This window comes from Artibeus jamaicensis, unplaced genomic scaffold, assembly GCF_021234435.1.
Source record: "Artibeus jamaicensis isolate MK-2021 breed Jamaican fruit bat unplaced genomic scaffold, CSHL_Jam_final contig_718, whole genome shotgun sequence".
In the NCBI taxonomy this organism is placed as follows: domain Eukaryota; kingdom Metazoa; phylum Chordata; class Mammalia; order Chiroptera; family Phyllostomidae; genus Artibeus; species Artibeus jamaicensis.
The window spans coordinates 6,721,966-6,749,927 of record NW_026521936.1 but is presented as its reverse complement, the minus strand read 5'-3'; the positions used below and the strand labels follow the sequence as shown (position 1 = coordinate 6,749,927).

Genomic DNA, 27,962 nt, shown 5'->3' with positions numbered 1-27,962 from the left:
GCTTCGGGCCGCCGGGTGGCAGCTGCTGGGCGCGCCGCGCCCGGGCTGGGAGCCTGGACTGCGGTCCCGGGAGCCGTGTGTGGTGCGTCGCGCGCCCCACGTGGGCGCCACGGAGCCGGGATGAGGGCGCCCGCGCTGCTGCCGCCGGCGCTGCTGACCTGCTGCGGCTGGCTGCTCGGCCCGGTGAGTGCGCCCGCTTCCCGCCCCGCCGCGACCGCGTTTCCGACCCCGCGCCGCCTCCGGGACTCGTTGGAAGTGGATCCCGGGTCCCCGCGGCGCGTCCCCCGGGCCGGGCAGCGGCCGCCTGCGCGCGCCTCGCCTCTCAGAGCGGAACGCGGGTGGGTCGCCCCCGGCACCTGTTTTCGTGGCAGAGCGAGACGCGCTGCGGCCCAGGAAACTTCCTTTTGGAAACACTCTGCTTTGATATGTTTGTTTGTGTTTTTTTTTTTATCATTATGTGAGAGCACCGGGGGAAACGGTACGCTGAACAGAAGTTTGTTCGCTTAGAGCGCTAGATTTTTCTCGAAAAACTCTTCCTTTCCTTTGAAGACCTTTAAGAAAGGAAAGAAAAGATTGCGCGCCGTGGTTACTGCTGGGTGCCTGTCGCAGCCGGAATCGCGCCCCCAACGATTCGCTCCGGGCCTCCAGCTGCGAGGCCGCAAGGCGGAGTTCGGGGGTCCGGGGGCTGTGGACCTGCCCCTGAACCCCAAAACTGCTGCCCATTTCCGCGCGTTGAAAACACTGGTTGGTTAAAAGGACCCTGAATTACTGTGGCCGATGCCGCTTTGATTTCTAAGATGTCCCCGAATCAGTGATCGCTGCCTTGCGTTGTAAGGCATTGCAGTGTCTTTTAATACCCGAACAAAACATTGTTTTTCCTTTTCGGTCCGTAGAATTACCCTAATCCTGACATTTACGCTCCGCCCTTGGGGGAAGGAAAAGGCAGCCTGTGGGAAGCGGGGGTTCTGCCGTTGGGGGCTGCCCAGCAGGAGGGAGGGGAAACAAGTCTCAGGTCTTTTTTCTTTTAAGGAGGACACATCTGGCCAAAGGTCCAGCAACACGTTTCTTTTCCTAATCATTTTAGGAAATTTTATCCCTCGTTGGAATCCTAACAGACCTCTTTCTATCATGTTATCAACAGCCCCCAAGGACGATTTTCTTTAGTGAAAGTAGAATTTTGTTTCTGACATGGGCAGGGGTCCAGCCAACATGCTGTGAGCACTTATATGAGGTGGGAGGACAGTAATAAACAAAAGGGACCTCTGACCTCTGTGAAAACAAAGCAGAATATCGCCTTGGAGGATGGAGAGCCCTGGGCTTGTCTTTGGCACCAGGAGGAGTGGCGTGACTGTCCCCACCCACCCCCCACCTTCCCTCTGATCTTTCTGAAAAGCTCCTTCACCCTGACGCTGAGGCTGAGTTTCCAGCGTGGCCCAAAGGCCCTAAGAACAAAGTTCTCCTCCCGGGCTCTTCCCAGGGGTGGGCGGGGGGGGGGAGTTCCTTAGTGGAAGTCTGAGGGGCCCTGCACCCCTGGCAGGTGGTCTTATGAGCAAATACGTGTTCATAGTGACCTCATCGGGGGCGGTGGAATAGGGACCCGAGAACTGAAAGGTTGTGGGCTTCCAGAGAGTGTCCACGTTGCGGCACCGAGAACCTACAGTGTGCTGCATTTGTAAACGTGTCTTCCCTCTCAGGAAAAATTCTATTAGGTTTGGTGTTTGTCTTGTAATTCCCTCACAAAGGAAATCGTGCCATATTTTAATCGTGCCAGAAACAGGAAGGAGGTCGCCTTTAGAGGAGTGTTAGTTTGGAAGTAGCTTAAAACTCTGTGGTTTGCAGGGGTTTTTTGTTTGTTTCTCGTATAGAACTTTTGCCTCACTGTCTTCCTAGGAGGGACATTTTCGTCATTTCTATTTTTTTCTTAAACCTTGGCCAGGTGAACAGCATTCACCCGGAATGCCGATTGCATCTGGAAATACAGGAGGAAGAAACCAAGTGTGCAGAGCTCCTGAGGGCCCAGGCGGACCTGCCCAGAGGTGAGGCGAGGGCTTGGTGGGCGTGGCTGCCGCTCGGGGCACGTGCCTAGCTCGGCAAACAGGTGTTGTGCAGTCATCTGCACCTTCCTCCCCCAAAAAAGATCCATTTCCACCGCTTTTTAACACACTTCTGGTCAATCTCATATGGAAGAGAAGGTCCTCCACATAAGAATGAATGAGAAGGTCCTCCTCATTCATTTTATAAACTCAGAAGGTCCTGGGGTAACACCCAGAGTGTCCACAGGAGCAAAAACCTTTTGTCTTTGAGCTGCCTTTTTCCCTGTTCTGTGCCCTTAATTCATCCTCTTCAAGGGGAAGATTTGAGTCAAGGCAAGGTTATGTGTTGGCACAGCGTGGTGTGCTTGCAGGACCTCGGCCCAGAGCCGCAGACGTGGGCTTTGTGACAGACCCGCGCTGCCCAGCAGAAACAGACCGGGAGCCACTCAGTTAACTTCCCCTCTTCTAGGAGCCACATGAAAGCAAGTGCAAGGGGACCTGGCTGGTGTGGCTTGGTTGGAGCATCGTCCCGTAAACCAAAAAGGTCACTGGTTCAATTCCCAGTCAAGGCACATGCCTGGGTTGCAGGCCAGGTCCCCAGTAGGGGGCGCATGAGAGGCAACCACACATTGATGTTTCTCTCCCTCTCTTCCCCTCTCTCTAAAAATAAATAATAAAAATTAAAAAAACCCAAGTAAATGAAACACAGGAAATTTGTTTTAACAATAATACATTTTATGTATCTAAATATACCCGAATCATTATCATTTCAACTAATAATGAGTGTGACATATTAACGCGTGTACTAAATCATAGAAACCCAGTGCATCTTGGTCGGCCCTGCCACATGGCTCCTGCACTGGACAGCGCCGCTCTGCACTGAGTGTTTTGCCTGTCCACCTTCTCCACTGACAGCCAGGCCTTGGGCCCAGGGCCCCTCCCGGCTGCGAAGGGCTGAGACTCTGCAGCCCACGAAGTTCTGGCGCCATGTCTGGCTCGTGGTCTGCTTGGATGAAGTAGCTCAGCCTTGCGGCAGCAGGATCCAAGTATGTGTCCTGCGCAAAGCCACGTGCTGCCTGTTGGTCAGCAGCTGGGTGGGTGACAGGTGGGTCCCAAGAAAACAGCCATCATGGCCTTGAGGACCCCTTTCCTCCTGTGAAAATGGGAAAGGGGGAGGTTCGGAAAGGGGGAGGCTGGGAGGAGACCACGTAAAGCCTGAGAATCGGCTAGTGAGTGGCGGGACCCCAGGTCCCGGGTGGAGACTCCTGGCACGGGATCGCCCGTCACGCCATCTCGGCACCGCGGATCTGAGTCCACAGGTGGTGAGGACATGGGGGGCGGTGGGGGGTGCCAACAGCCCCTGAAAGTTGGGGTGTGGCTGTGGGGCAGGGCCGCTGCTCCTCACGGCCCCCACTTCTCACTCTGAGGAAATACAGGCGCTGAACTGCCCAGCTGTCCATTTTCAGAGAACATTGGAAAAGCAAACTTTATGTACAATGTCCTGATCTCCGGAACGTTTGCTGGTGGCACTTCGAGAGCCCTGCAGGCAGCAGGTGGATTTGGCTTGGGTGCGGGCCCGTGGCCGTCTGCGGCCGGCACCCTTCCATCCCTGCTGGGCCCCACCCGCCTGGCTCCAGGCCTCCTCAGTGGTGCTGTGTGTGCCCACATCAGATGTGTGGGTGGCAGCGCCCAGGGCCGAGACCGTGAGTCAAAGGCTCACCTTGAGCAGAAAGGAGGACACGGCAGCTGTAGGTCAAGGTCGTGGAGTGGCATCCCCCACTCTGAGTGCGGAGAATCGTGTCCCTCAGTTTCCTGCAGGGACAGTTTCGGTCCTCGGGTGTTTTCCAGTATGAAGGCTCCCACAGTCACTATCGCCTCTGGAGCAAAAACGCATGTGGTGGCCTTGCCTTGCCTTTCCACTGGCAGGAAGAGCTGGACGCAAGCAGCCATGTGCCGGAGGTGCAGAGACTCGCCTGTGTGCTGAGCTCCGGCTCCTCCTCCTACTGCTTCCAGTTTGCGAGGCTCAGGTGCCGGGCGGGCAGCAGTGCCCAGTCGTCAGGACAACGGTGCCGCAGACGAGGGCGGGCAGCCTCGTCTGGTTGTGCGAGTGTCTCGCTGGATGGACGGGGGTCCCACTGTCCACCCCAGACTTTTGCTTCCCAGCGTTAAAAGTGAGATGAGGCACTGAGGTCTCTGTAGCTGACGGTAAATCTGCAGGACTAAGAAATTGGTGTGAAAGGGCTTCCGATGCGAGAAACCAAGGATTTTCAATTCTAGTTGGGCGATTCGCGTGTCTGACGAGGAGTCGAAGACAAACACAAACACAGAACTAACACAAACATCCAGACAAACACCCCTTCCATTTCTGAAGAGGATTCAGTTTGTGAGAAAATCTACGGCTTTGTGACCTGATGTCGATTCTTTGCCGAGACTCGCTGCACCGGCCGGGACTCACGTCACACCTCTGGGCCACCGACACCTGCCAACACGGCTCCACGAACAACGTCCCCAGCATGTGGCCTTGCTGCCCCTGAGCCCCTTCCCCAGTGGGTGGGGCAGATCCCCGGGGCTGGCGATGATGACAGAGCGGGTCCCCTGGGGTCAGTGGGTGCTCTCCCGGAGCTCAAGGAGGAGGGGACAACAGGGCCCAGGGTGGGGCGTCACCAGGCAGGGGGTTGTGGCTGTGGGAGGTCAGTGCCCATGAGGCTCGGGTGTTGGGCACTCTGATGGTTCCTTGTCGGGGGGGCGGACAGGGCCGGGTGTCTCCACATGGGGCTGTCCTGACAGGTGGGGGTCACCCGGCCACGGTGTGGGAGGGTGGTGTGTCACGGCCGTCACTACGCTGGTGGACGGATGTGCTGGGCCAATCCTGGGAAGTCGCCCAAGTCCTGAGCATAAATCCGCAGGACGTTTTCCTGGAAGAACACGGAGGGTCCTTCGGGCTCCGAGTCCCCACCTCGGGGCCTTCTCAGTGCCGCTGCCAATGGTCGTTTGGCACCAAGAGGTCCCAGGTCAGCAGATGCTGCAGGGAAGGCCTAGGGGGTCTTTAATGTGTTATTAGGAAACAGTGACTGTTTTTTTTAAATCCTTGCCCGAGAACTTGTTGATTGATTTTAGAGGTGAAGGGAGAGAGAGAGAAATGTCCACCGGGAATCAAACCCACAACCTTTTGGGCACGGACGGTGCTTGAACCCACGGAGCCACCCGGCCAGGGCGGAAGCAGTGACTGTTTATGAAAGGTCAACAACAGCAAACATGGCAGTGCAGGCGTGTCCTCAGTTTTCTTGCATGGAGGCCGGTTCCAGCCGTGCACAGGACCTCACATGGACCGCACACGGGTTCCCGAGGGCACCTGTGTTGGCTGCTGGAGGCGGGAGCGGCATGAACATGCTCCCCTGCCTTCGCGGCGTCTGCCGGTCCTCGGCACCATCCCCCCGGGATCCCCGCCACGGGTGCCGTGCTTGTTGCAATGTTCGGGGTTCATTGCATTCAGCATGTTTTCCAAACGTATAGGAGCGGTTGGGGTTTCTGTAAGCTCCCACAAAAAATCCTTTTGTTCAGGGAACAGCTTTGGTCAGTTCTGGGTTTCGAGTGTTGGTTTCGTGTTAGTTCAAGTTCGAGCATCTGCTCCCCACCTCTGAAACCTGCCTGAACCGTCACCCCCAAAATAAAACCTTGCTACATCCAGTTCGAAAGCACTGTCCAGCGGCCGAGTCCCAGCAAACAGTATCTCGGCCGTACCTTGCAGTTCATGTCTGGGTGAGTGAGGGCGGGGCTCTCGCAGCCCCTAGTTAGGCAGGGTACTGGGGTGACCAGGGTCGTCTGCACAGCCCGTGCCCTGTGAAGCAGGACCTGAACGCGTTTGGAGCGCTGGCTGTGCTGTGGGGCCAGGTTTCCACCTGTGTGACATCTAGGTGTCAACTACAGGCGTCCAGGGTTCATGGCCAGGCTGGTGCAGCTGCTTCTCTGGGGGCTGAAGGCTCCACCTGCGCTTTTGCCTGCGCTCTTGCCTGCGCACCGTCCCCATGCCGAGGCCCCGTGGGAGCTGCGAGCCTCGCGTTGGGGCTCCAGGCTCTCGTGGTTGGCCCAGGTGCCATGGACGCGTGACAACGTATGTGGAGACCTGAATCCCTGTCACTGCAGATGTCAGGTGGATGCGGCGGCAGCTCCTTCATGGGCTACGTGACATCAGGAGAATGCAGCTTATTGGTTGGACCCCGTCTTCTCTCCTTTCTGTCCCCAGGGGCACTTAGGTCACTGTCACACCCTGAACTGTGCCCTAAGACTGTCAGCTGCCCACCGCAGTGCTCCGAGTCTCCCCTCAGCACGCTGCTCTGCATTTAGGTCTGCCAGGACGGGTCTCCGTCACTGACCGCAGCCTCTCCTAAGTGGCACCAGCTGTGCCCAGCTGAGCGTGCAAGGATGCACTTCCCTTATGTCTCTCTGGCCAATATTTAAGGACAGTGGTGCAAAGTGCACCCTTCGAACAACAGAAAGCAGGAGCCTGTGGAGGAATTTGGTCCCCGCTGCAAGCTGCAGATCTGCTGGGGTTCAGTGAGACCGAGAGTCCCTGGGCATCTGTGACCGGCCACCGGCACAGGCTGCAGAGATGCCGGAGAGGACGTCCGCCCACAGGGAGTGCGCAGTTGACAGTCACGGAGCCCACTGTGCCCAGGGCTCACACTGGCCTGCTCCTGTCCCCTTAGCCCCAGTGTGGCGCGGTCACTTCTGCGGAGACTCGTGTACAGGGAAGGCTGGTGCAGAGCCTGGGACCAACCAGCTGCTGGAGCCGCTGTGTGACCTCGGCACCGCTGCTGGCAGCCGCCCAGGCAGACTCTCCATCTCAGCCCCTGCTCCCTGAGCTTGGGAAACGGGACTCTGGGTCCTTCCTGGGACTGACAGGCTCGGGGTGCAGGAGCGGGGCCTGTGCAGGGGGGTCCCTGGGCAGGGAGTCGAACATGCCAGTGGGCCCTCAGCAGAGCAGGGGCTGAGGGGAAACCATGAGTAGCCTGGTCTGGGCTGCAGGCCACAGGATGAACTTTATGGGGACCTGAGGCCCTGAGGTGAGAGAGCCGCTCGGGGCACCCTGGGCTCCTGGGCAGGGAGAAGTCAGAGGGCGGGCAGTAGTTGACATAGTGTTTGGATGCCTGGGTGCGCACTGGCCTGGGGCATCTACAGGGAGGGAGGCTGTTCCCAGAGGGTTCCGGCCCCCCACCCCTGGGGCACTTTCGGTCAGCCCTGTGCGCTCACCTGCTGTGAGCACCTGCAGAAGAGGACAGGGCGGCAGAGGCAGCCCCCTCCTCAGGGGGCCGGCCTGCAGCGCGGCCCTCAGACCCACTCCGAAGCCACAGGGGGCGCCTGCCTGGCTGTGATTCAGCCTCCAGCAAATGGCCGGGCTCACAGAGCAAGACAAAGCCATTTTTGAAAGGGATTTCTTCCAGCTCCATGGGTGAGTCATTGCATTTGGCTTTGGGTCCTTCGTGTTGGTGACGGACTTGGGGGCTGGAAGTCGGAAACGAGTCAAGGGCTTCGATGTAGATGAGACCTTTGGAGCTCAGAGGACGGTGGGCGTCTCCCCACTCGGCTCGGTCCCCTCCAGTGTCGTCTCGGTGGGAGGGACTCAGGATGCTGTCTCTGTGGGGCTGCTGTTCCAGTTTCTGCGTGGTTCGGCGTTTCCCACAAGGATGCAGAGCACCATTGCTGGAGCTCGTGAGGCAGAAGGGAGGGACAACTGTGGAGGCTCCGGGCCTCTGAGCTGGCCCCCTCTCCTCCGTGCCCTTTGCGTGTGGCCTCCGTGGCCAGCTCACACGTCCCTCCCAAGGACTCCGGGGATGCCTCTCTGCGGTTTGGATGGAATCTTCTGAAGAAGGATGAGTCCTCACTGTCTGTTCCCACCACACGCAGCGCTGGTGGCGGCCTGTTACATCCCACACTGTCCCCTCCTGCTGTTCCAGTCCAATGAGGCCTCCAGAACTAGGAGGTTCCTTCTTTCCCTTGGCAGTTGGCAGGGAGCCTGTGGGCTGCGGCACCATGTGAACAACCATTTAATAGTTGATTCTCACCATTTTAAAAAATAAATAAATGGTAAGGGAGGGAGAGAAACATCAATGTGTGGATGCCTTTCATGCATCCCACCACTGGGGACACCTGGCCTGCAACCCAGACCTGTGCCCTGGCTGGGAATCCAACCGGTGACCCTTCGGTTCACAGGCTGGAGCTCAATCCACTGAGCCACACCAGCCAGGGTTAAATGCCAGGTTTTGAATGGGGAGTTGCTGGTGCTCTTTGCTCTTAAATGTGGAGGGAGGGGTGCTGCCAGCTGTCTCTGGTCTGACACCTTAGTGCCATAAATGGGGGTCCTGGGGGTCCGAAGCCCCCAAAATTCAGACATGGAGGTGCAGTGTTCTCACACCAGCAGGACAGTTCTCATGATTCTTTTTTTTTTTTTTTTTGGTTTTATTTACTTATTTATCTTTAGATGGGAAGGAGAGAGGGAGAGAAACATCAATGTATGGTTGCCTTTCGTGCATCCCCTGCGGGGAACTGGCCTGCAGGGAACTGGTCTGCAACCCAGGAATATGCCCTGACTGGGAATCGAACTGCGATCCCCTGGTTTGCAGACCTGTGCTCAATCCACTGAGCTACACCAGCCAGGGCTCTCATGATTCTTTTACCACCGAGAAGTGTGACGTGCCCTCTGGCTCACTCTGGAACTTCCCCCCACAGGCCCGGTGACTTTCTAAAGCCGATACAAATACACACGTAGCTACGTGTATTCTCAGCAATGTTGTTGGTGCACATTATCTCACAAAAAAATCACTTGCAAGATAATTTTCTAACGAACAGGGTTTCTGTTTGCGAAGCACTCACGCAGACCCTACGCCGGGGTCCTTCTTCCTCCTTCTGTCCCCCTGCAGCCTGCAGCGGCGTCTGGGACAACCTCACCTGCTGGCGCCCAGCGGACATCGGCGAGACGGTGACGGTGCCCTGCCCCGCGGTGTTCAGCAGCCCTCACAGCAGACCAGGTGCTTGGCTGTGTCTCTCTGAGCTCCTCTGGCGGGTCTGCGTCCAGGGGATGGGGTGTGGTGGCTTCCCCACGGAGGGTGTCCCTTCCCTTCACTGCGCAGGTCAGGGAGCAGCCGTGTGTTGGCCTGGTTTTGGGGAGCAGAGGACCAAAAGCGTCCCGCTTGGTCACCCACCTCGAGCCGGCTGCAGGGCAGAGCAGGCCTCAGGGGAGGCTGATGAGTGAGCGAGAGCCTGTGTGTGAGCCAGATGTGCACACAGGGACCTGAGCATCAAGGTGGGTGTGGGGGGCTGTGCAGATGAGGGGCCGCGGGCCCAGCGTGGAGTGAACACACAGTCTCCTAGGCCCCAGAGAGGGACCGCCACAGGGGCCTGTGGCCAGGGCCAGGGCCAAGGCCGACCCCCTAGCCCTCCTCAGCCCCACGTTCCGAGCAGGCTCCTGGGACGTGGGCCCCACTGTCTCACTGAGTTTCCAGAAACTGAGGCCCGCTGATGGGGGTTGAGGTTCACTCCCTGCAGAGTCTCTGAGCTGGTTCCCCAGAAGGTGGTTTTGTTTTGCTTTGTTGTAAACAGTCCAGACTCTGGCAGCGTGAAGAGATCCGTCTGTAAGAACCGAAAAGCAGACATGCCTGGTGTATAGGGGGGGTGGGACTGACCGCTGCCCCGGGCAGGTGTGACGGGGACTTCCAAGTCCTTGCGGTTGAGATCGGGGTGGGGAGAGAGAGACACAGGAAGGATGGGCTCTGTTCTGTCCCCGGGGCCCGCACGTGCCAACGTCAGAATCAATCTTCCAGGAAACATAAGCAAGAACTGCACAGGCGACGGCTGGTCGGAGATGTTCCCGGATTTCATGGACGCGTGTGGCTATGGTGACCCTGAGGACGAGGGCAAGGTAAGGCCCCCAGGATCCTGCCTCCCCGGTGGGTTCTCAGTCCTTGGAAGCCCACCTGATGGGGACAGCCCTGCCTGCCCGCAGTGGCAGCCCTGTGGCTGGTCGGCCACACGGAGTAGAGTCATCAGGGTTTGTTGCCTCCTGAGGACAGGGCGTTCGTTACCTGCTGGCCTGGGATTTGGGGGGCAGGAGAGGCCGGTTCTCCTCACCTGCAGCCAGTGTCCAGAACCACCCCCCTCCGCCTGAAACCAGTCCCCGGGAGCCTCCTTTCTGCCCCTGGGGCCTCTCCACCCCCATCAACGTTCTCGGGGTATGGGCTGGCTTGAGAGAAGCTGCAGGGATGTTTCCTTGGCCCTGAGCCAGTGGCGGTGCCAGCCCCAGCGCCACAGAGTCTCTGCAAACTGGGAGGCGGAGTCTGTCCCATCGCGGGTGTGGGGCCAGCTGGCTGCAGGTGACCTGTTCCTCGTGTCCCAGGCCGGGCCTTGCTGGGGGTATCCCCACAGTGGGGCACCGTGTACCCCCGCATGGTACCAGGAGATGAGGAGGGGTGAGCAAGGTGAGTCCTGTCTCCGGGGACATTCAGGGAACCATGGGCTTGGCTCCACCCCGGGCCTGCCCTCTGCCCTTCTCAGCCCTCGCACTGGCCGAGGGCCAGTGTGGCTTTATTCTGCTTTGTCCCTGGAAAACCAAGTCACTGTCCTCCTCTGGGCTGGCTCATGTCCCCCCATAGCCTGGGGGGCAGGGGAGACACGGTGCTTCTGTGTGACGCCACGGGGGCCCCCTGTGGACTGGGAGACTGGGTGGCCAAGCTGGGAGGTCAGGACACGTCTTACCTGGGGCTGTTGCAACCCGGCTCCTTTACTTTCTTCGTTTTGCACGACCACCGAAGTGAGTGTTCCTATGTCACATGTGTGTCATGCTCCTCTCAGTCCCTGGGTGGCACCTGTAGACCCTTCAGCCAGCAGAAGTGCCCCTCGGGGGGTCAGGGACCAACAAGGGGGTTTGTGCTGCTGAAAGCCACCCCGCTCACCCCAAACACATGAGGAGGGGCCCCTGCCCTCGACCAGGCCCCCCAACCAGAGATCAGACTCGGGGCCCACTGAAGCAAAAGGGCCCTCAGGGCTCAGTGCAGGGAATCACCCTCCTCTTCCTCCCCTCGGCCTCCCCCTCACCATCTGCTGTCCTCCCAGTCATCACTGCATCCTCGTCTCGGCCGTGCATCCAGCTGCGATGAGACCCACCTGTTGGGGTGTGATCCACGGCGGTTTGCCCATTGCTCAGGGAGAGTCCTTTGCCGCGGTGGCGCCAAGGCCCCTGGTCTTCCCCGGGCCTTCCAGCGAGGCCTGGCCGGCCCCACTGCAGCCACGGCGTGAGTCCCACATGGCCTTGCCGTGGGCGGAAAGCCCGGGCAGCAGCCGGTTCACGGCCTTCGACTCCCCTGTCCCGCCTGGCAGGCGTGTCTGCATCAGCCCAGTGGTCACACCACCGGGGCTTCCGGACAGATGTGTGGCCTGAGGCACAGAGTGTCCGAGGCCTCCCTGCTCAGCAGGTCCCCATGGAGGGTGGGCTGCTTCTCTCTCGTTCTTCCCCCTGAGTTCTGATTCTGCTGTCGGGGATAAGAGCCCGATGAGGTCCGAAGGCACGTTGGATGTGGGGCATCGGGAGCTGGCTGCCATTCGAAGCCACGTCAGCTTTGTCCTCCGTCCCCTGGGTCACGCCATGGGTGGCATCCCGGCAACGCTGTCTGGAAAACCGCTGGGGTCACCGGGTTCCGCCTGCATGAAGTGCCGAGCAGCTGTGCATTCCGATGCTTCTCCACCCAGGCCCAACAGCTATTTTTCTTAGGAATTAAACTTTCGTCCATTCTGCAAATGTCATGAATGCAAGGGCCCTGCTCGAAAGTGAAGAGGATGACGGCGCAAAACCAAAATGATTTATTGTCCTTCCTGATTGCGGCTCCCATGAGTACTTTGGATACTCGGCCGTTTAGGGAAATCTTCCAAAGATGAAAACCAAGAGGCGTGGATGTGCCCAGGGGCCAGGACGGTCCCAGGCAGGACAGGCGCCAACCGAGTCCCCCAGCAGCAGAGGGCAGGCCGGGGCCGGTGAGGGGACAGGTTCTCCTGCCCCTTGTGGACTCACGCCCCCGATGCGAGTCCTCACCTCGTCACCTGCTCACTGTCTTCCCAGGCCCGTGACTTTCATGGGGTTTCCGGCTCCCATGCAGCCAAGCTCTGCCCCAGGTGCTGTGTGTGTGTGTGTGTGTGTGTGTGTGTGTGTGTGTGAGATCTTTGCTGGTTTCTAAACCAATTACAGTCCAGGGGAAATAAAATAGCCTCCACACAAGCTGCAGGGTGGGCTACATACGGAGAAGGGCTCCGTAGACCCAATGAAGTCAGGAGGAAAAGCTCCTCGAAGGAAAAGGGGCTCGGGTGGGGCCACCTCTCAGTGTGGACCCCAGGAGGTCCGGGAAACGGCAGGACTCGGTGTGCCCTGCACCGTACCTGGCGGTGCAGGGAAACCCTGAAGCCGCAGGCCTGTCCCGGAAGCGCCCACCCCGGCGTCCCGCCTTCCACAGGCCAGGTGTCCCTCCTCTGCGTCCCCTCCCACCAAACCAACCGTCACCCCACAGTTCTTCTCCCCTGTTCCTCGTCCCCTGCTGGACACTGCGGGGAAGCAGGATGGGAGGGACCAGGAGACCCTCTCGGGGAGCCCCCCACCCCATCATGAGAGTTGAGGTCGTCCAGGACTGCGTTCTCAGCCCAGGTCCCTCCGCCTGGGGTCACCAGCCTGCTCGCCCGCCCTCAGGCCCCGAGCCCTCCTGCCCCAGTTTCCTGCCCCTCCCCCTGCACCACAGGCCGCATCCCTGCCTGGGTTCCCACCTTCAGCCCGGCGTCCCTGGTCCCAGGGGTGCTGAGAGCCGCTGCCAACGGGAACGACTAGAGACCGAGCACCAGCACAGTCTCTGTGGGCCTCAGGGTGCACCCTTCCTCCTGAGTGTCTGGAACCTCCCAGAGGAATCTAGAAGGACCAAGGCTGAACTCGCCCTCCCGGCCACCTCTCGGCCCCACGTGTGATTCTGCCCCGGCTGCTGCCGGGCCATCTCGCTGAAGGACAGACAGACAGCAGCCCCAGGACACGCGGGCACCTCCGAGGGATGCCTTCTGTGTTATGCATTAGCTGACATCGCTCTTAAATAAAGAACACGCTGCTATATTTAGCTGAGAGAACTGTTTGGCATTTTAGCCGTTCCATGCATCAAGTGGACACATTTCTTCCATATTATGCCATATCCCTAAAAATACGTCTGCCCTCACCTCCCGGCTTTCAGGCCCGGCCGTAACTCTTTCCTGCCACCCCTCACGTCTGCATGCACCCCCTCCACCGACAGCAGAGACCACTCACCCTCAGGATTCTGCTCCATGTTGGCCGAGACTTGGCTGGTCGGCCCCCACAGGGCCCTTTGGAACGCTCCCCTTCGGATGGAGCTCCGAAGATGGCGAGGGCCTGTCTCCGAGGAGCACTCAGCGCCCTGGGATCCGCGATGCTCTCTGACAGTTGCCAATCTGATTCGGTTTTGGAACCAGGTCTGGTTTGGAAACCAGGTCCGAGGGCGGCGTCTCTGCGTCGAAGGGCAGGAGGAGCTGCCGCCTGGATCCCCGCGCACCGTGGTGGCCATCTTCACCCTCGTCCTCCTCGTCACAGCCCTCGGTGCCCCAGGGGCCCGGCTCTTCCCTCCTCGGTTCTTGTCCCAGGTCCACATCAGGCCCCGGGTCTTGCTCTGCTCGGGCAGCTGCTTTGCTCCAGGGCTGCGTTTGCCTCCAGAACTGGTGCTGTGGGTCGGGTCAGGGTTTCGGAAAGGAGAGCGCGTTGCACCTGCTCTCGAGGGGAAACGGGGCAGGTGCAGCCGTGCGAGGAGCCTCTGGGCCGCGCCGCCTGCCTGGCTGGGTTTGTAGGTTTCTCCTTGTTTCACGATGACCGGGCTTCCGGAACCTGGGAGCTGTGTCCTTGGAACGGTAGCGTGTCGCCCAGGAGCAGAGCTGCCGCCCTGCCTTCCCGCTCCCACGGTGGCTGCGGGCATCTGCAGAGAGCAGCCATGCGTCTTGGGGAAACCTGGTGGACGAGGAAGAACCAGACTCGACTCACAGGCCAACAGGGTCCTGGGCACGCAAACAGCAGCCAGCGGCCACGCCGGGGAAGGAGGCGCTGGCCCGTGCGTGGGGGCTCCTGCGTGCACACCTGCTCCCGGTTTTTCACACGTTTTTTCTCTTCATCTGACACACTCCCCGGACTTGGAGAAACCGCAGGGCTTCAACAGTCCAGTCAGGGGCCCAGAAGAAGAGTGCGGCATCGCTGTCGTCTCTGTTCCACCGGAGAAGGGCCCGAAAGCCGGCCCCGTGCTCCTGGAGGCTCCCTCCCCCGCCTGCAGGTCGGGACCCTCACACCCGCCCTCCCCACTCTGTCCGGGTTTGACGACCACGGCACCTAGGATGACAGGTGTGAAGACATGGAGGTGACACTGGTGACATGAGGGCCACCTGTGGACAAAGGTCGCAGCAGCGTGTGCGACTGAACACAGCCACGCAGCAGGAAGGGCAGGAGGCGGGGGTGGAGACCCAGGCGCCCCCAACTCCCCACCGCCCCGCCTCGCCGTTTGCTGCGGTGTCGGTGTCCGTCAGCACGTCTGCTGCTTGTGTTCCATTTCTGTGCTTTTAAAAGGATTGGGATTTTTCATGTCCAACTGAGCTCTCCCACAAGGCGAGGCGGTAGGGAGCGGGCCCTCACTCAGAAAAGAAAACGGAAAGTGGACACAGACCTACCACCACAGCCTCTGAGGACAGCTTCCAAACCCTCACCGGCCATCGGCTTTCTTCTGGAAACAAAGCTGGGAGCGCTGCGGCCTCAGAGCCAAAAAGAGGGCGCACCCTCCCAGACCCCCCGACTTGTCGGACCTGGAAGGAAGTCGCCCCGGGGCAGGTATCCCAGCCCTTTCTTCACCCCAAGCTCTCCAGTGACCCCAGGAATTAGAGAAGAGAATGCACACGCATACACATGTACACACACATGTGCACACATGTGCACACACACAGGGCCCTTGCTTCCCACAGGAACCTCCTTCATTTCTCACTGGAAATCGGGGTCACTGCTGTTGGAGGAGAGTGTGGGGAAGATCGTGGGGTTTAGCTGTGTCCCTTGACTCCTTCTTTTTTAAAAAAAGACTTTATTTATTTACTTTTAGAGAGGGAGGGAGGGAGAAAGAGAGGGAGAGAAACATCAGTATATGGTTGCCTCTCACACGCCCCCTATGGAGACCTGGCCCATAACAGTCTGGCCCAGAACCCAGGCATGTGCCCTGACTGGGAACTGAACTGCCGACCTTTTGGTTCATAGGCCAGCACTCAACCCACTGAGCCACGCCAGCCAGGGCCTCAGCCCCTCCTGCAACTGCTGGGTCTCCTCTTTCTTTGGTGGTAATTGTGGCGTCTTCAGGGTCCTGGGGTCATCTGAGTGCTTGTACATTCCTGAGGTTTGAACCGTCCACATGGAGCCGAGCGTTTTCTTGGTGAAAGAGATGTGGAAAGGGTGGAAAGGGGGACACGGGGTTGGTTGCTGGTCCCAGTGCGGGCGTGAGATTCCCCTGGGGAGCCGCCAGGGTCCCTGATGGTGGCAGGTCCCCTCCCCCTGACACAGACCAGCCTTATGGAAACCATTCACAGTCACGCACAGTGACTCTGAGGGAAAAGGGTCCTGGTTTGAGAGGAAATCAGCATTGAACGGTGCAAGGGCCTGTCCAGGGTTTCCAGGTGGCCAGCAGCCCAGAGCCGTTCCTGAAGGGAGTGGCAGCCTTGGGCCTGGGCAGCAGCCCTGGGTCCCCAGCTGGCCACCGACGGCTCAGAGTCTTTCTCTGCAGGTCACGTTCTACGTCCTGGTGAAGGCCATTTACACCCTGGGCTACAGCGTCTCCCTGGTCTCCCTGACAACCGGAAGCATAATTCTTTGCCTCTTCAGGTAAGTGGCGCAAACGAGCAATTCTGCCCGGTAATTTGGGGCGGAAAACTGTGGTCCGCTCACCACCCAGGAGCCCATCAGAGGAGGAGAGACAGTCTCGGCCGGAGCCCGTGCTGCACGGAGCCGGCGCAGCGCCCAGGGGGCTGCCACCGTGTTTATTCCGACATTCTGCACTCCTTGTGTGAAGAGAGAGTACTGACCTTGGAGAGGAATTTGGTCCAGCTGTTCTTACAAATGCAGCTGTTACGCAAACACGGTGAAAATACAGAGGCAACACGAGTGTCTGACACTTTGGCACCCTGCTGAGAGACACTGTGTTGTGCTCAAGGGTAGGAGGAGGGAGTCCGACTGCCCAGGTTCAGGCCGTGGGTCAGCCTGGTGGTAGCTGTGTGCCCTTGGACAACGGACTTAGCCTCTCTGTGCATCTGCCAGCGGAACCCCCAGGGCGTGAGGTGAACTGTCTACGTTTTGCCTGTTTCCTGTGGCAGCGACGTTCATCACCCCCCCCCCGACTGTTAGCCACCTTCTCTGGTAACTGAGGACATAGGTCATTTGTCAGGGTTAGGGGAGGGGCCTCAGTCCCCAAACAGATGCCTCGGTCTAGGACACGCTGGGAAGTACTCAGGATTAAACCCGTGTCTTCAGCCTCACTAGCACGGAGTGGAATGCGTGCTATGTGGCCAATTTTAACAGGGTTTTGACCACCATGTGTCTTATTTCTCTTTGCTAAGATATAGCTCAGATGCTGCCTGATGTTGGGACGACATGAGCAGCAAAACAGACGGAAGGTCTTTGGAACCTGACAAATAAACCCCTAAGCAGATCCATACTTGAAGGGAAAGAAAATGAGCAAAGACTAATGAGAAACATAGCTGAGAAACCCAGCGGATGGGATTAAATTTTACTCGTGCTTTTTTTTAGGCAGCTCACCTGTGGCTGTCTGGTGGCTGCTGAGTCTCAGAAAGAATAAGTCAGTTCCTTCAACCCAGAAGGTCCTTTAAAAACCATGGGCAACATCTATCACATTCTAGTTCTTTTAAAAAAAGCACTGATACAAAATTAGTATTTGCTGTACTATCTTCTGTGCTTTACTCCGGATTTTTAAGTCTTCGGGTTTTTCAAGATGAGAAAGAAAGGAAAAGTTCAGGCAGGTAAGCTGGCCTTGGGCAACGTGAACTACAAATATTTCCTCTTCAAAGAAAGAACTGAACAACCTGTGTTCTTGTCATGGGCGGTTTCCCGGGATTTGTCTGGTGTGACAGATTTAACGAGCCAGCCTGGTAGCATTTTGGATTTATTGACAATACAGACGTGACCCTCTACGAGAGCCTCAAACGGTTCCGTGAGAACGAAACACAGCCCCCTGTGTGTGGGCGCTGTGAGCCACCTGCTGGCGGGAGTCTTAGTTAGAAAGAACACGCTGCCTTGCAGGTCCTTCATTCTGTGGCCGATTCCGCGGGTCACGGCTGCTACGAGCGGCTCCCAGAGCCGGCGCTCTGCCTCGGCCCCACAGATGCTGTCCTCGCCAGCCCCCACCTGTTGGGTGTACCTGGTGCCACTTGCCCGGACAAATGTGCGGGTGATGGGTCATAGAAAGACGTGCCCCGTTGCCCCGAGACTATGCCCAGGAAGAGAGTGCTTTGCAATCTCCCAGAACCGGTCCTCCACCGCAGCCCCATAAGGCACACGGGCAGTAAGTGACCACGTCCTTGTTTTAGGCACAGAGAAAGGGGGCAGTTTATTATCCAAGTCCTGGAGGGCGGTGTGGGCTTGGTCAGCCAGCACATGGCCTGGGCGTCACTGGGTGGTCCTGGCAGCTGCTTCCCATGGTCCAGGCACTTGGCACGGCTACTTTGACCCTCCAGGTGCAGGAGTCACTGCAGCCATCACCCATGCAGGTCCTGTCAGGCACTGCACAGGTGTTTATAATTTAGCCCTCTCAGCGTCCCCACTAGGCGAGGGCTCCTGGTGCCCAGTTTTGCCGGTTAGAGGAGGAGGCCCACGTTCCCAGTGCAGAGCCCGTCTGCCTTCGGGAGCGGGTGGGCCTCCAAAGTCCGTTCTCAGCATCTCAGAAACGCAGGTGGCAGCCCAGCTCGTCCGGAAGCCACACTTGGAGTTGCATCCAGTGTCCGCTCACAGACCTGTATGGGAGGCGAATTTTTAAATGATTGATGAGCAATGAAGACCACAGGGCAGCTTGGGGCACTTGTGTCTGCTGGCAGCGACCCCCACGCCCACTGAGCAGAAAGAAGCGGGTAAGAGAGAGCAGGAAGGGGACAGGAGGAAAGGAGAAGAGAAAGAAGAGGCGATTTGGAGAAATGAGTGCAGCGCAGCTGAGAAGCCACAGGAAACGCAGCAGCCTGGGCTGTAAGACTCAGATTCTGCAGGAGGCGCAGCTCCCAAACTCAGGAGCTGGGGGTCCCACAGCAGCTGGCAACACAGAGGAGGAGTCACAGCAGCTGTAGAATTACTGTCCAGACAGCGAGGAAAACTCAGCACATTTAATGTCTTCACGGGCTGAGGCTCAGTGGCAGAACTGAAACATGTTTGGTGGGGCAGCCCAGGCTTCCCAGGGCAGCCTGCTGCCTGTCTCCCAACACCCAGGTCAGGACATAGGACCCTGCTTGCATAGGAAGCCGACCTTGTGGCCACCCTGTGTCCATCCAGCTGCCCCAAGAGGCAGCCACCATTCGGAGTTGTCACTGCAGACAGATTTTGTCTCAGAATCTCACAAAGGGAACTCCAGTCTCAGGGGTCTGGTTCGGTGTTTTGCAGGGAAGCCCCTCCATGCTGTTGCATGTGCTTATCCTGTTCTCTCGCTGCGCTGCAAAGAGAACTCAGTGTGTTTATCTCTTCAACTGCTCGTGGGTGTGTGGCGGCTTTTGGTGTGGACCTGCTGCCCAAAGCTATGAGCATTCCTATGCATTCTCTCTTGCACATAGGCACACACTTCTTTAGGCACGTATGTGTTCATATGTGTACACATTTATAGCAATGCTTATATTTACATTATATTTACTGGTCATAGATTATGCATAAGCCAAGTTTTTCCAGATAACACCAACTCCTTTTCCAAAGTGACAGCACTGTGTGTAGGACTTCTGTTCACACTACATCCTTGTCACCACTTATTGTCAGTTTAATATTTAGCCATCTAGTTGGGTCTATAATAATATTTCTATAGAATGTGGTTTCATATTTGCTTTCCTCTGGTGGATAATGAGATCATATGTTTGGAAATCTTTTTTTTTTTTTGAAGTATTGTTTCAAGTATTTGCTGACTTTTCTGTTCTGTCCTGTTTTTTTTTTAATTCATATTTAGGAATCACATAGCAGAATCTTGTCAGATGTAGGTATTAGAAATTTTATCTCCAGTCTTGTGAGTTGACTTTATACTCTTTTAATGGGTCTTTTGAACAAGAAAAGTGTTGATTCGGACTTCCGCCAAGATGGAGGCGTAGGTGGAAACACTTTGCTTCCTCGCACAACCAAATCTAAAAACAACAAAGTTTTAACAACGATAAACGCAATCAAACCACAGAAAATCGAACCATACGGAGTCCAAAAATAAGGAACCGCTCAGCTAAACTGGTGAGAGGGCGAAGCCAGCAGTGGAGCAGGTCGGGCAAAAAAGGTCCCCGACCCCGGAGGCACTCAGGCAGTCGAGGGCCAGGGCCCCAGGTGTGGGGTAGCTACGGGCGGACACAGGGAAGAGGTGCGGCGCAGTGCGACTGGCTGTCTGTGGTCGCACATTTGTGCACAGATAAACCAGTGAAGAGACAGTATTGAGACAGACCGCGCGGGCCCCGGCACAGGGCAGTGGACTCGCACATTTGTGCTCGGGGGCGAGCAGAGAAGACCGCCATTGCTCCCTCTCTGACCCCGTCCCCACATACAGCGTCACGAAACAGCGACCTGGGTGGGCCCACCCTGGTGAACACCTAAGGCGCCTCTCCTCATACGTAACAGGCACAAACAGATAAAAACATGGCTCAAGAACAACTCAGAGCCCCAGAGCCAATAAATCTAAGTGATGAAGAAATAGCCAAACTTTCAGATGCACAGTTCAAAACACTGGTGATCAGGATCCTCATAGAACTGGTGGATTTGAGTCACAAATTAGAGGAACATATGAAGGCTAAACTAATTGAAATGAAGGGAAATACACAGGAAACCAATAGTAATGGAAAGGAAACTGGGACTCAAATCAAGGGAGTGGACCAGAAGAAGGAAAAAATGACCAAACAGAAAAATATGAAGAAACAAGAATTCAAAAAAATGAGGAGAGGCTTAGGAACCTCCAGGACATCTTTAAACACTCCAACATCCGAATTATAGGAGTACCAGAAGGGGAAGAGGAACAGCCACAAGTGGAAAACTTATTTGAACAAATAATAAAAGAGAACTTCCCCATTCTGGCAAAGGAAATAGACTTCCAGGAAATCCAGGAAGCTCAGAGAGTCCCAAAGAAGTTAGACCCAAGAAGGAACACACCAAGGCACATCATACATTAGCCAAGATTAAAATGAAGGAGAGAATCCTAGAAGCAGCAAGAGCTAAGGGGACAGTCACCTACAAAGGAGTTCCCATCATACTATCAGCGGATTTCTCAAGAGATCTTACAGGCAAGAAGGGGCTGGAAAGAAATATTCCAAGTCATGAAAACCAAAGACCTACAACCAAGATTACTCTATCCAGCAAAACTTTCATTTAGAATGGAAGGACAGATAAAGTGCTTCTCAGATAAGATCAAATTCAAGGAGTTCATCATCACCAAGCCCTTACTATATGAAATGTTAAAGGGACTTACCTAAGAAAAAGAAGATAAAAAAGATGAATAGTGAAAGGATGGCAAACTCACAGTTATCAACAACCACATCTAAAACAAAAGCAAATGAAGAGGACAGCTAGATCAGGAATGAACCATAGAAATGAAGATCACGTGGAGGATTAGCAACAGGGGAGTGGGAGAAGGAGAAGGGGGAAGAAGGTACAGAAAATAAGTAGCATAGATGGTAGATAGAAAATAGGGGGGAGGGTAAGAATAGTATGGGAAATATAGAATCTAAAGAACTTGAGACATGTGTTCATGAACTAAAGGGGAGAGAATGGTGGGGGAGGGGTGTGCAGGGGGGAGGGGAATGAAGGGGGGAATAAAACAAATGTAATGGCATAATCAATAAAATAAAAAATATATTTAAAAAAAGAAAAGTGTTGATTTTAATGAAGTTATTTATCATGTGTTTTCTATGGTCAGTGTTTCCTGAGACCTGTTAATGAAATTTTTGGCATATTCTTGTTATCATCTAGATATTTTATTACATTTGCTTTTCCTGTTTAAGTGTGTAACCCATCTGTCATTTAGTTTTTTTAATCCTCACCCAAAGATATGTTTATTGATTTTTAGAGAGAGAGAGAGAGAGAGAGAGGCATCGGTGTGAGAGAGAAGCATATAGCATTTCCCTCCTGACTGGGGATCGAACCTGCAACCTTTTGGTGTACAGGATGATGCTCCAACTTGCGGAGGCACCCAGCCAGGGCTGCCGTCTACGTTTGTGTGTGGCCTGAAGTGGGGATTAAGTTCCATCTGTCTTCAGCCCATGTGCCCAGTTGATCCGGGACGATTTGCTGGAAAGACCGTCCTTGACCACATCTTTGTGATGACATCACAGGACTACGTGCCTTGTGGTTCTGTTTGCCTCCTCGTCTGCCACAAAGATGAGCTTTGATCTCCCCCAGTGTGTGTCTGCCGATGTTCTTCTTCACCAGGAGGAGTTCGGCCATTTACACTCATGCGTGAATTCTTAAAAACTGGCTTGTTAGTCGCCGCTTCTTACAAATTTTACAAATTCCGCAGGATGTCATTTTGAATTGCATTGAATCCACAGATCAGGATCTTGATCATTTTGAATCATTCAAACCTGTGATAACAGTAGATGCTCCTATTTGTTTGTTTTTTTTTTCTCATTTCTTTCAACAGTGCTTTGTGGGTTTGGGTAGAAGGTTGAGCATCTTTTCAGGTATTTATGCTGTTTTATGTATTTTGTTAAGTTCCATTTCTCCTTTACTCTTTGATTTTTTATTTAATGATGTTTAGAGAGAGAGAAACATCGGTTTATTGTTCCATTTGCTGATCCATCATTGGTTGCTTCCTGTATGCACCCTGACCTCGGTTTAAACCCGCAACCCCGGGGCATCAGGATGATACCCTAACCAACCGAATGACAGCAAATTCCATTTCTAATTGTTTCTAGGAAGGGGTTCATTTCTGTATATTAACTTGCTTCAGCAGGCTTGCTGAATTTGTTCAGGAAGTTCTATACTGTTCAAACTCACAGAACAGCTGTTGGCTTTTCTGCCCCTCCCCCCCCGCCCCCTGCACCCAGGCGGCTGCACTGCACCCGGAACTACATCCACCTGAACCTGTTCCTCTCCTTCATCCTGCGAGCCCTCTCGGTGCTGGTCAAAGACGACGTTCTGTACTCCAGCTCGGGCACCCTGCACTGCCCCGACCGGCCGTCCTCCTGGGTAAGGCCGTCTCCCGGGAAGCGTCCTCCATGGAGGGGAGGGGCCCTCAACACTCGGAAAACAGCTCATTTGCTGGTTTCTCTTGTTTTCCCCTTTTTTATCTCCTGCCAAGAGCGGACAGTGAGGAGGAACAGGGAGAGAGAAGGGGGTGCCTGGGGTATGGGGACCAGGACGGTGGGGACGAGGTGGGGAGCGCAGAGGTCAGGCGGGAGCCGAAGCCGCGCGTGCCGAGGCTCACTGTCACAGTCACGTGGGGGCTGCGGGGCACCCCTGCCGCCCACCCTCCAGTGCACTCTCCCCAACACCTGTGGTCAGCACCACCGTGCAGGGTGTCCCGGCTCCTCAGGCACACAGGTGGCCCTGTGTCCGGGGCAGCAATGGCAGCCCCTCACCCTGTGCCGTTCCAGGTGGGCTGCAAGCTGAGCCTGGTGTTCTTCCAGTACTGCATCATGGCCAACTTCTACTGGCTGCTGGTGGAGGGGCTGTACCTGCACACCCTCCTGGTGGCCATTTTCTCCCCCGGCTGCCGCTTTCCCGCCTACCTCCTGATCGGGTGGGGTAAGGACGCCCCCCGCCCCTGCCGCCCTCTGCGTGCCCGTGCGCCCCACGCCCCTTTGGCCGCCCAACTTCCTGACTCCTGTCCTCTCAGGAGGCACTGGGCTGCCCCTGGGGTGCCCTTCAGGTCACATCAGGAAGAGCTTTTCCAGGACAACTCACACTGCTGGGAACCGGAGACGGGGCTGAAACTGCTCTCTGAGCCCCACAGCTGGAGCAAGGCTGACTGGGAAAGTCAGGAAATAGGCCGGGGAGGAGGGGCGCCTGCTAGCAAAGTCTGGCATTAGCCAGGCCGGAGGGGCGGTCGTGCTGTGGGACACCCACCACAACCAGGGCCACCCCACCCATGGGTCCAGGACCGTCCCCTCCACACTCCAGGCACAGCGTGCGCCAGGCCGTGCATGGTCAGGCCCGTGAAGGGTCCATGTTCGGACACGTGCCGGCTCACCGCCTCTGCTCAACAAGGCGCGGGCCTGACCTCGTGTGTGTTTGGGGAGAGTCCCCGCGTCACCTTTTGGTCAGAAGGCCCTCATCCTTGGTGGTGCAGGCGGATGCCCGTGGGGTTGTGGGTGACCAGTCGTGTCTCCACAGGCATCCCCACCGTGTGCACGGGCGCGTGGACAGTGGCCAGGCTCTCTTTAGAAGACACAGGGTGAGTGCCTTCTAAAGGGGGACCTTCCCCCAAAGATGGAGCGATTCGGATCCTCTGCCTCGCACAGTCTGGGTTGCACCGGCCCCTGAGTTAGACCCATGAGTTACGGGATTTTCCTGGGCCTTCACCTGCCCCTCCTCCCCTCGCTGCTGGGTTACACTGTGGGGTCCCCTCCCTCCCGCTCGCAGACTGACGTGGGGAAGGACAAAAGAAAAAAATCTCTGGATAGGGACGGATGGCAGCAGGGTGTCTTGGCTGTACCGTCATTGTGTGGCCACACGGAGCAGTGGGGGGCACGTGGGACTGACCAGGGAAGTGGTGTTGGGGGCGGTTGGTGCGGGGGAGGGGAACCCATGGGCAGCACACTTGCCACACGTGGGTGGTGACCGAGTTTCCTGTCTCTCTCCTGCAGTTGCTGGGATACCAATGAGCACAGCGGCCCCTGGTGGGTGATTCGAGCACCAATTTTACTTTCCATTGTAGTAAGTGACGGGGCACGGGAGCGTGAGTTGCCTGTCGGGTGCACACCTGGGGGAGAGCAGGTGTCATCCGCATTAAATGCCAAGGCCCATCCCCCTCAGTCTGAGAGCAGAACCTCACAGGAGGGCAGAGTGGATGCTGTCCCTCCTCCCCGGGGAGGTCCCAGCGACAGGACAATGGAACAGAGCAGAGACGGAGCTTCAGTGTCCCCCTAGTGGGGGGCGTGCCTCTGGGGGGTCACAAATAGGCTGACCTGTTAGGACAGGTTGAGGGCCTAGCAGGATTTCCGTTTGTCCTTTTTGTTCTCCAAACTCCTGCCTGCATGCGTGGGGACCACACCATGTGCTGCGGCTGACTGCCGATGTCCAGCCCCACTTGGGGTGGATGGGGGGAGGGGGGCAGAGGCAGGCTGGGCAGGGCTCCGGCCCTTTGTGAACACAGGGCCTGGCCCGTCCTGGCTAGAAGGGGTGGACTTGGGGCCGAGCCTCCTACGCCGCACCCCCGCTGTGAGGAGGGGTGGGAGCGTCCGGAGCAGACGTGTGTCTCTTCTGCAGGTGAATTTTGTCCTGTTCGTCAGCATTGTGCGGATTCTGCTGCAGAAACTCATGTCCCCAGACGTCGGTGGCAGCGAGCAGTCACAGTACAAGTGAGTGTCCCGTCCACCGGCCAAGCCGCCCTCGCAGCTGGAAACCGAGAGCTGGGGGGACGAGGCCAGCGTGTGGGGAGCAGAAGGAAGGGGCTCCGGAAGCCAGAGTCGTGGGTTCGGTGCCTAGCACAGGGCCTGGGAGCTGCTTTTAGGGGCGCCTCGTGGGGGCCTGTGCACAGCGTCCTGCCCGAGGCAGGTGGGGCGACGGTCCCGGTGCCGCCCACAGGGTGCCTCCGCGTGCCGGCTGGCTCGCCGCCTCGGCTGCCTCCTTCGGGTCTCCGTCTCATTCTTCCTGCACCCTCGGGTCTCGTGCTTGGTGATGGGCATGGTTCCGTAAATTTCCATCAGGAGCGTAGAAGGAAAAATACAGCCCTGGGCTCCGGTGTGAAGCCGCCCCTAGTGTAGAGGGCAGTGGCCGGTCCAGCTGCTTGGAGCCACGGGCTCAGACAGTCTGGGCCCACATCCCAGTGGCCGAGAGCTCTGCGACCTGGGGCGGGTCCCTGTCACCCGTCTCCTTCCAGCCTGGGGAAACAGGAGCTGATGGTGGGGTGCCCCCCAGCCAGAGGCCTCCGCTGCCCCGCCGTACCCACTGAGGGCCCTTCTCTCTGCCAGGAGGCTGACCAAGTCCACCCTGCTGCTCATCCCTCTGTTTGGCGTCCACTACATGGTGTTTGCCGTGTTTCCCATTGGCATCTCCTCCAAGTACCAGATCCTGTTTGAGCTGTGTGTGGGGTCCTTCCAGGTGGGTGTGGCGGGGTGCCGCGCCCCGCCCTGCCCCACCCTGCCCCTCCCAGTGTGTGTGCCGAGCCCCTGACACACCTCCTCATCCGCAGGGCCTGGTGGTGGCGGTGCTCTACTGCTTCCTCAACAGCGAGGTAAGCCCCGTCACGCCTCGGGCCCACGCACAGAGGCGCGGGCCGTGGGGACGTCCTGAGGGGCCCCCCTGCCTGCACCCAGAGCCCCAGCTTCTGTTGGGTGTGACCCACAGCCAGCATCTGTGGTCTCTCAGTGCAGACAACCAGGGACAGCCCTGACCACCACACCCCTCTCTGCCTGCCCTTCCTCTTCCCAAGCCCGTTCCCTTCCGCCTGACTGGATGCAATGGAGGGATGAGAGCAGGAAGGGCAGGAGAGAGGAGTGTTTTCTGCCTGCAGTTCATGGCCCAAGCATCCCCTCCTGACCCCCAGGTGCAGAACGAGTTGAGAAGAAAGTGGCCGAGCCTGGGCCCGAGCCGGCCCTCCGGCCGGGGTGACCGGCTGCACAGCCTGTCCATCTCCAGGAACGGCTCGGAGAGCACCCTGCACTTCCCCCGCGGCTCCCGCACACTGTCCTTCCTGCAGACGGAGACCTCGGTCATCTAGTGCCGGCCAGCCCGGCCCCAGAGTGACGCAGCCACCATGGAACCCGGCCCCAGAGTGACGTAGCGCAAGTTGGGGAGACTGGGCCTTCGCCAGCCCCGACCCAGGGCCTGGGTTACTGCAGGACAGGCGGGGACTAAACTCTGATCATCGTGAAATTCCTTGTGTAGGTGATTTTGTCTGTTACATGTTGCTGTGCACATGGACCCATTTTCAAAGAGAATGGGGGAGACCAGGTGACCCCTGAAATGAGATGTGCTGGCCCAGACTCGGGTCCAGCGGCTGTGCAAGGAAGGGTTTCTGAACTCCACGTCTATTATCCTCGGCTGGCAGCTGGGCCCCCAGGAGGGAGAGGGTCGCCCCTTCTGCATGGCTCCCATCCCTGTCCCCTACCCTGGGTCTCACCAGGGCTGCTGCTTGTCTACGGGACACGGAAGCTGGCAGGGGACGCCCCTGAAATTGTTCCTGCAGGCTGAGGTGCCCCTCTCCTTCCTCAAAGGCCACAGCAGCAGTGTGTCACCCCTCGAGGGGTCCCGGCCTTCTGGGGGCCCCTCGACTGTGGAATGGACCTTCAGAGTCACTTCAGGCCCATCCACCCAACAGCCTCCGGTCACCAGGGCACCCCTGGAAACAGGGTGTTTGATCTGGTGGGGGCAAACCTATTCTCTCCTTGAAGAAAACAATCTTTGGGTGGTTTCTGCTTCAGTGGAGAGTTACTGTGACAAGTAAGAGTGGACTGGGCGCCCCTGCGCAGTGCTGGCCGACGGTGGTCCTGGCCGTGGGCCCTCAGGCTGCCAGCCGTGCAGGCAGGTCTGGGTGTCAGGAGTGCGGGGCGCTGGCAGGCAACTGTTTATCGGTCATTACCGGGCGCAGGTACCAGAGCCAGCGTGTCATTTACAATGTTGTGGGTGTGTACGCCGTGACCGCGGGCGAGCACGTCAATAAATCTGGTTTCGTATCTGTGCACCGAGTTGGCAGTCACTCCGAGGGCCCAGGGTCTGAGGCTGAGGATGAAGCCAGGCTTCTCGGCCACGTCCCGAAAGAACCCCTTCTACCCGAGGCAACGCCAGTCAAGGATGGCTAAGACGGGTGGGCACACAGCACCTCCATGTTCCCTGGAGGCGGCCACGCCTCCCCAGGCACTTGGGCACCTGACAGGACACCCTCCTGAGAGGGGTGGGTCAGCGGTGCCCACGGGCTCCCTCTGTCCCAGGGTGGGACTTGCATATGACTACCCAGCTCCACAGAGCCCGGCAGCCTGCTGACCGGGGGTGGGCGAACACGTGTACATGTGTGCATGCCCATGTGCCCGTGTTTGCATGTGTGCACACCTTGTGGTAACCCCTAACTTGGTTTGTGCCACAAAAAACCTATTTCTAATCAGCTCCATGCTCTACCAAATGCTTCATTTTAAGAGAACCAGAGCCCACGGCTGGGATTCAAATTGTCGAGAGGATAAACTCAGACATGAGCAGACGGACCGGCCTCGGGTGGTTTTTCTAAGAGCAAAGAGGCGAGCAAGTGGGAGAGGCCTGGACCCAGCCCCGTCCTGGCTCCCAGTGGTCAGCACCGGGCCAGTGGGGTCCACGGGGAGGAGTGGACAGGAGCACACGCCTGGTGGGGGGGGGCTGAAGCCAGTGCCTCCTGCTACTGTAGAAACAGCCGCGCCCCTTCTCAGCTAGAACGGCAGGTTTTACGGGGCTTCGTTCTCAGTTACGGAGGGGTTCTCACACCTCAGATGGGACGGGCTCTGAGGCGCCCCCTGGAGGCAGACACTAGGAGTGGG

At 57.4% G+C, this 27,962-nt stretch overlaps 1 protein-coding gene across 1 annotated transcript; it reads left to right on the top strand.

The window, feature by feature from the left end:
• Nucleotides 1–27,133, top strand: VIPR2 (vasoactive intestinal peptide receptor 2). Its single transcript, XM_037131907.2, has 13 exons — nucleotides 1–183; nucleotides 1,937–2,036; nucleotides 8,951–9,058; nucleotides 9,851–9,948; nucleotides 15,860–15,957; nucleotides 22,344–22,485; nucleotides 22,893–23,043; nucleotides 23,632–23,692; nucleotides 24,105–24,174; nucleotides 24,727–24,818; nucleotides 25,431–25,560; nucleotides 25,652–25,693; nucleotides 26,006–27,133. Exons 1-13 carry the CDS (start codon nucleotides 121–123, stop codon nucleotides 26,177–26,179), a joined length of 1,329 nt encoding a protein of 442 aa, XP_036987802.1. The 5' UTR covers nucleotides 1–120; the 3' UTR covers nucleotides 26,180–27,133.
• Nucleotides 27,134–27,962: the final 829 nt, after the last annotated feature.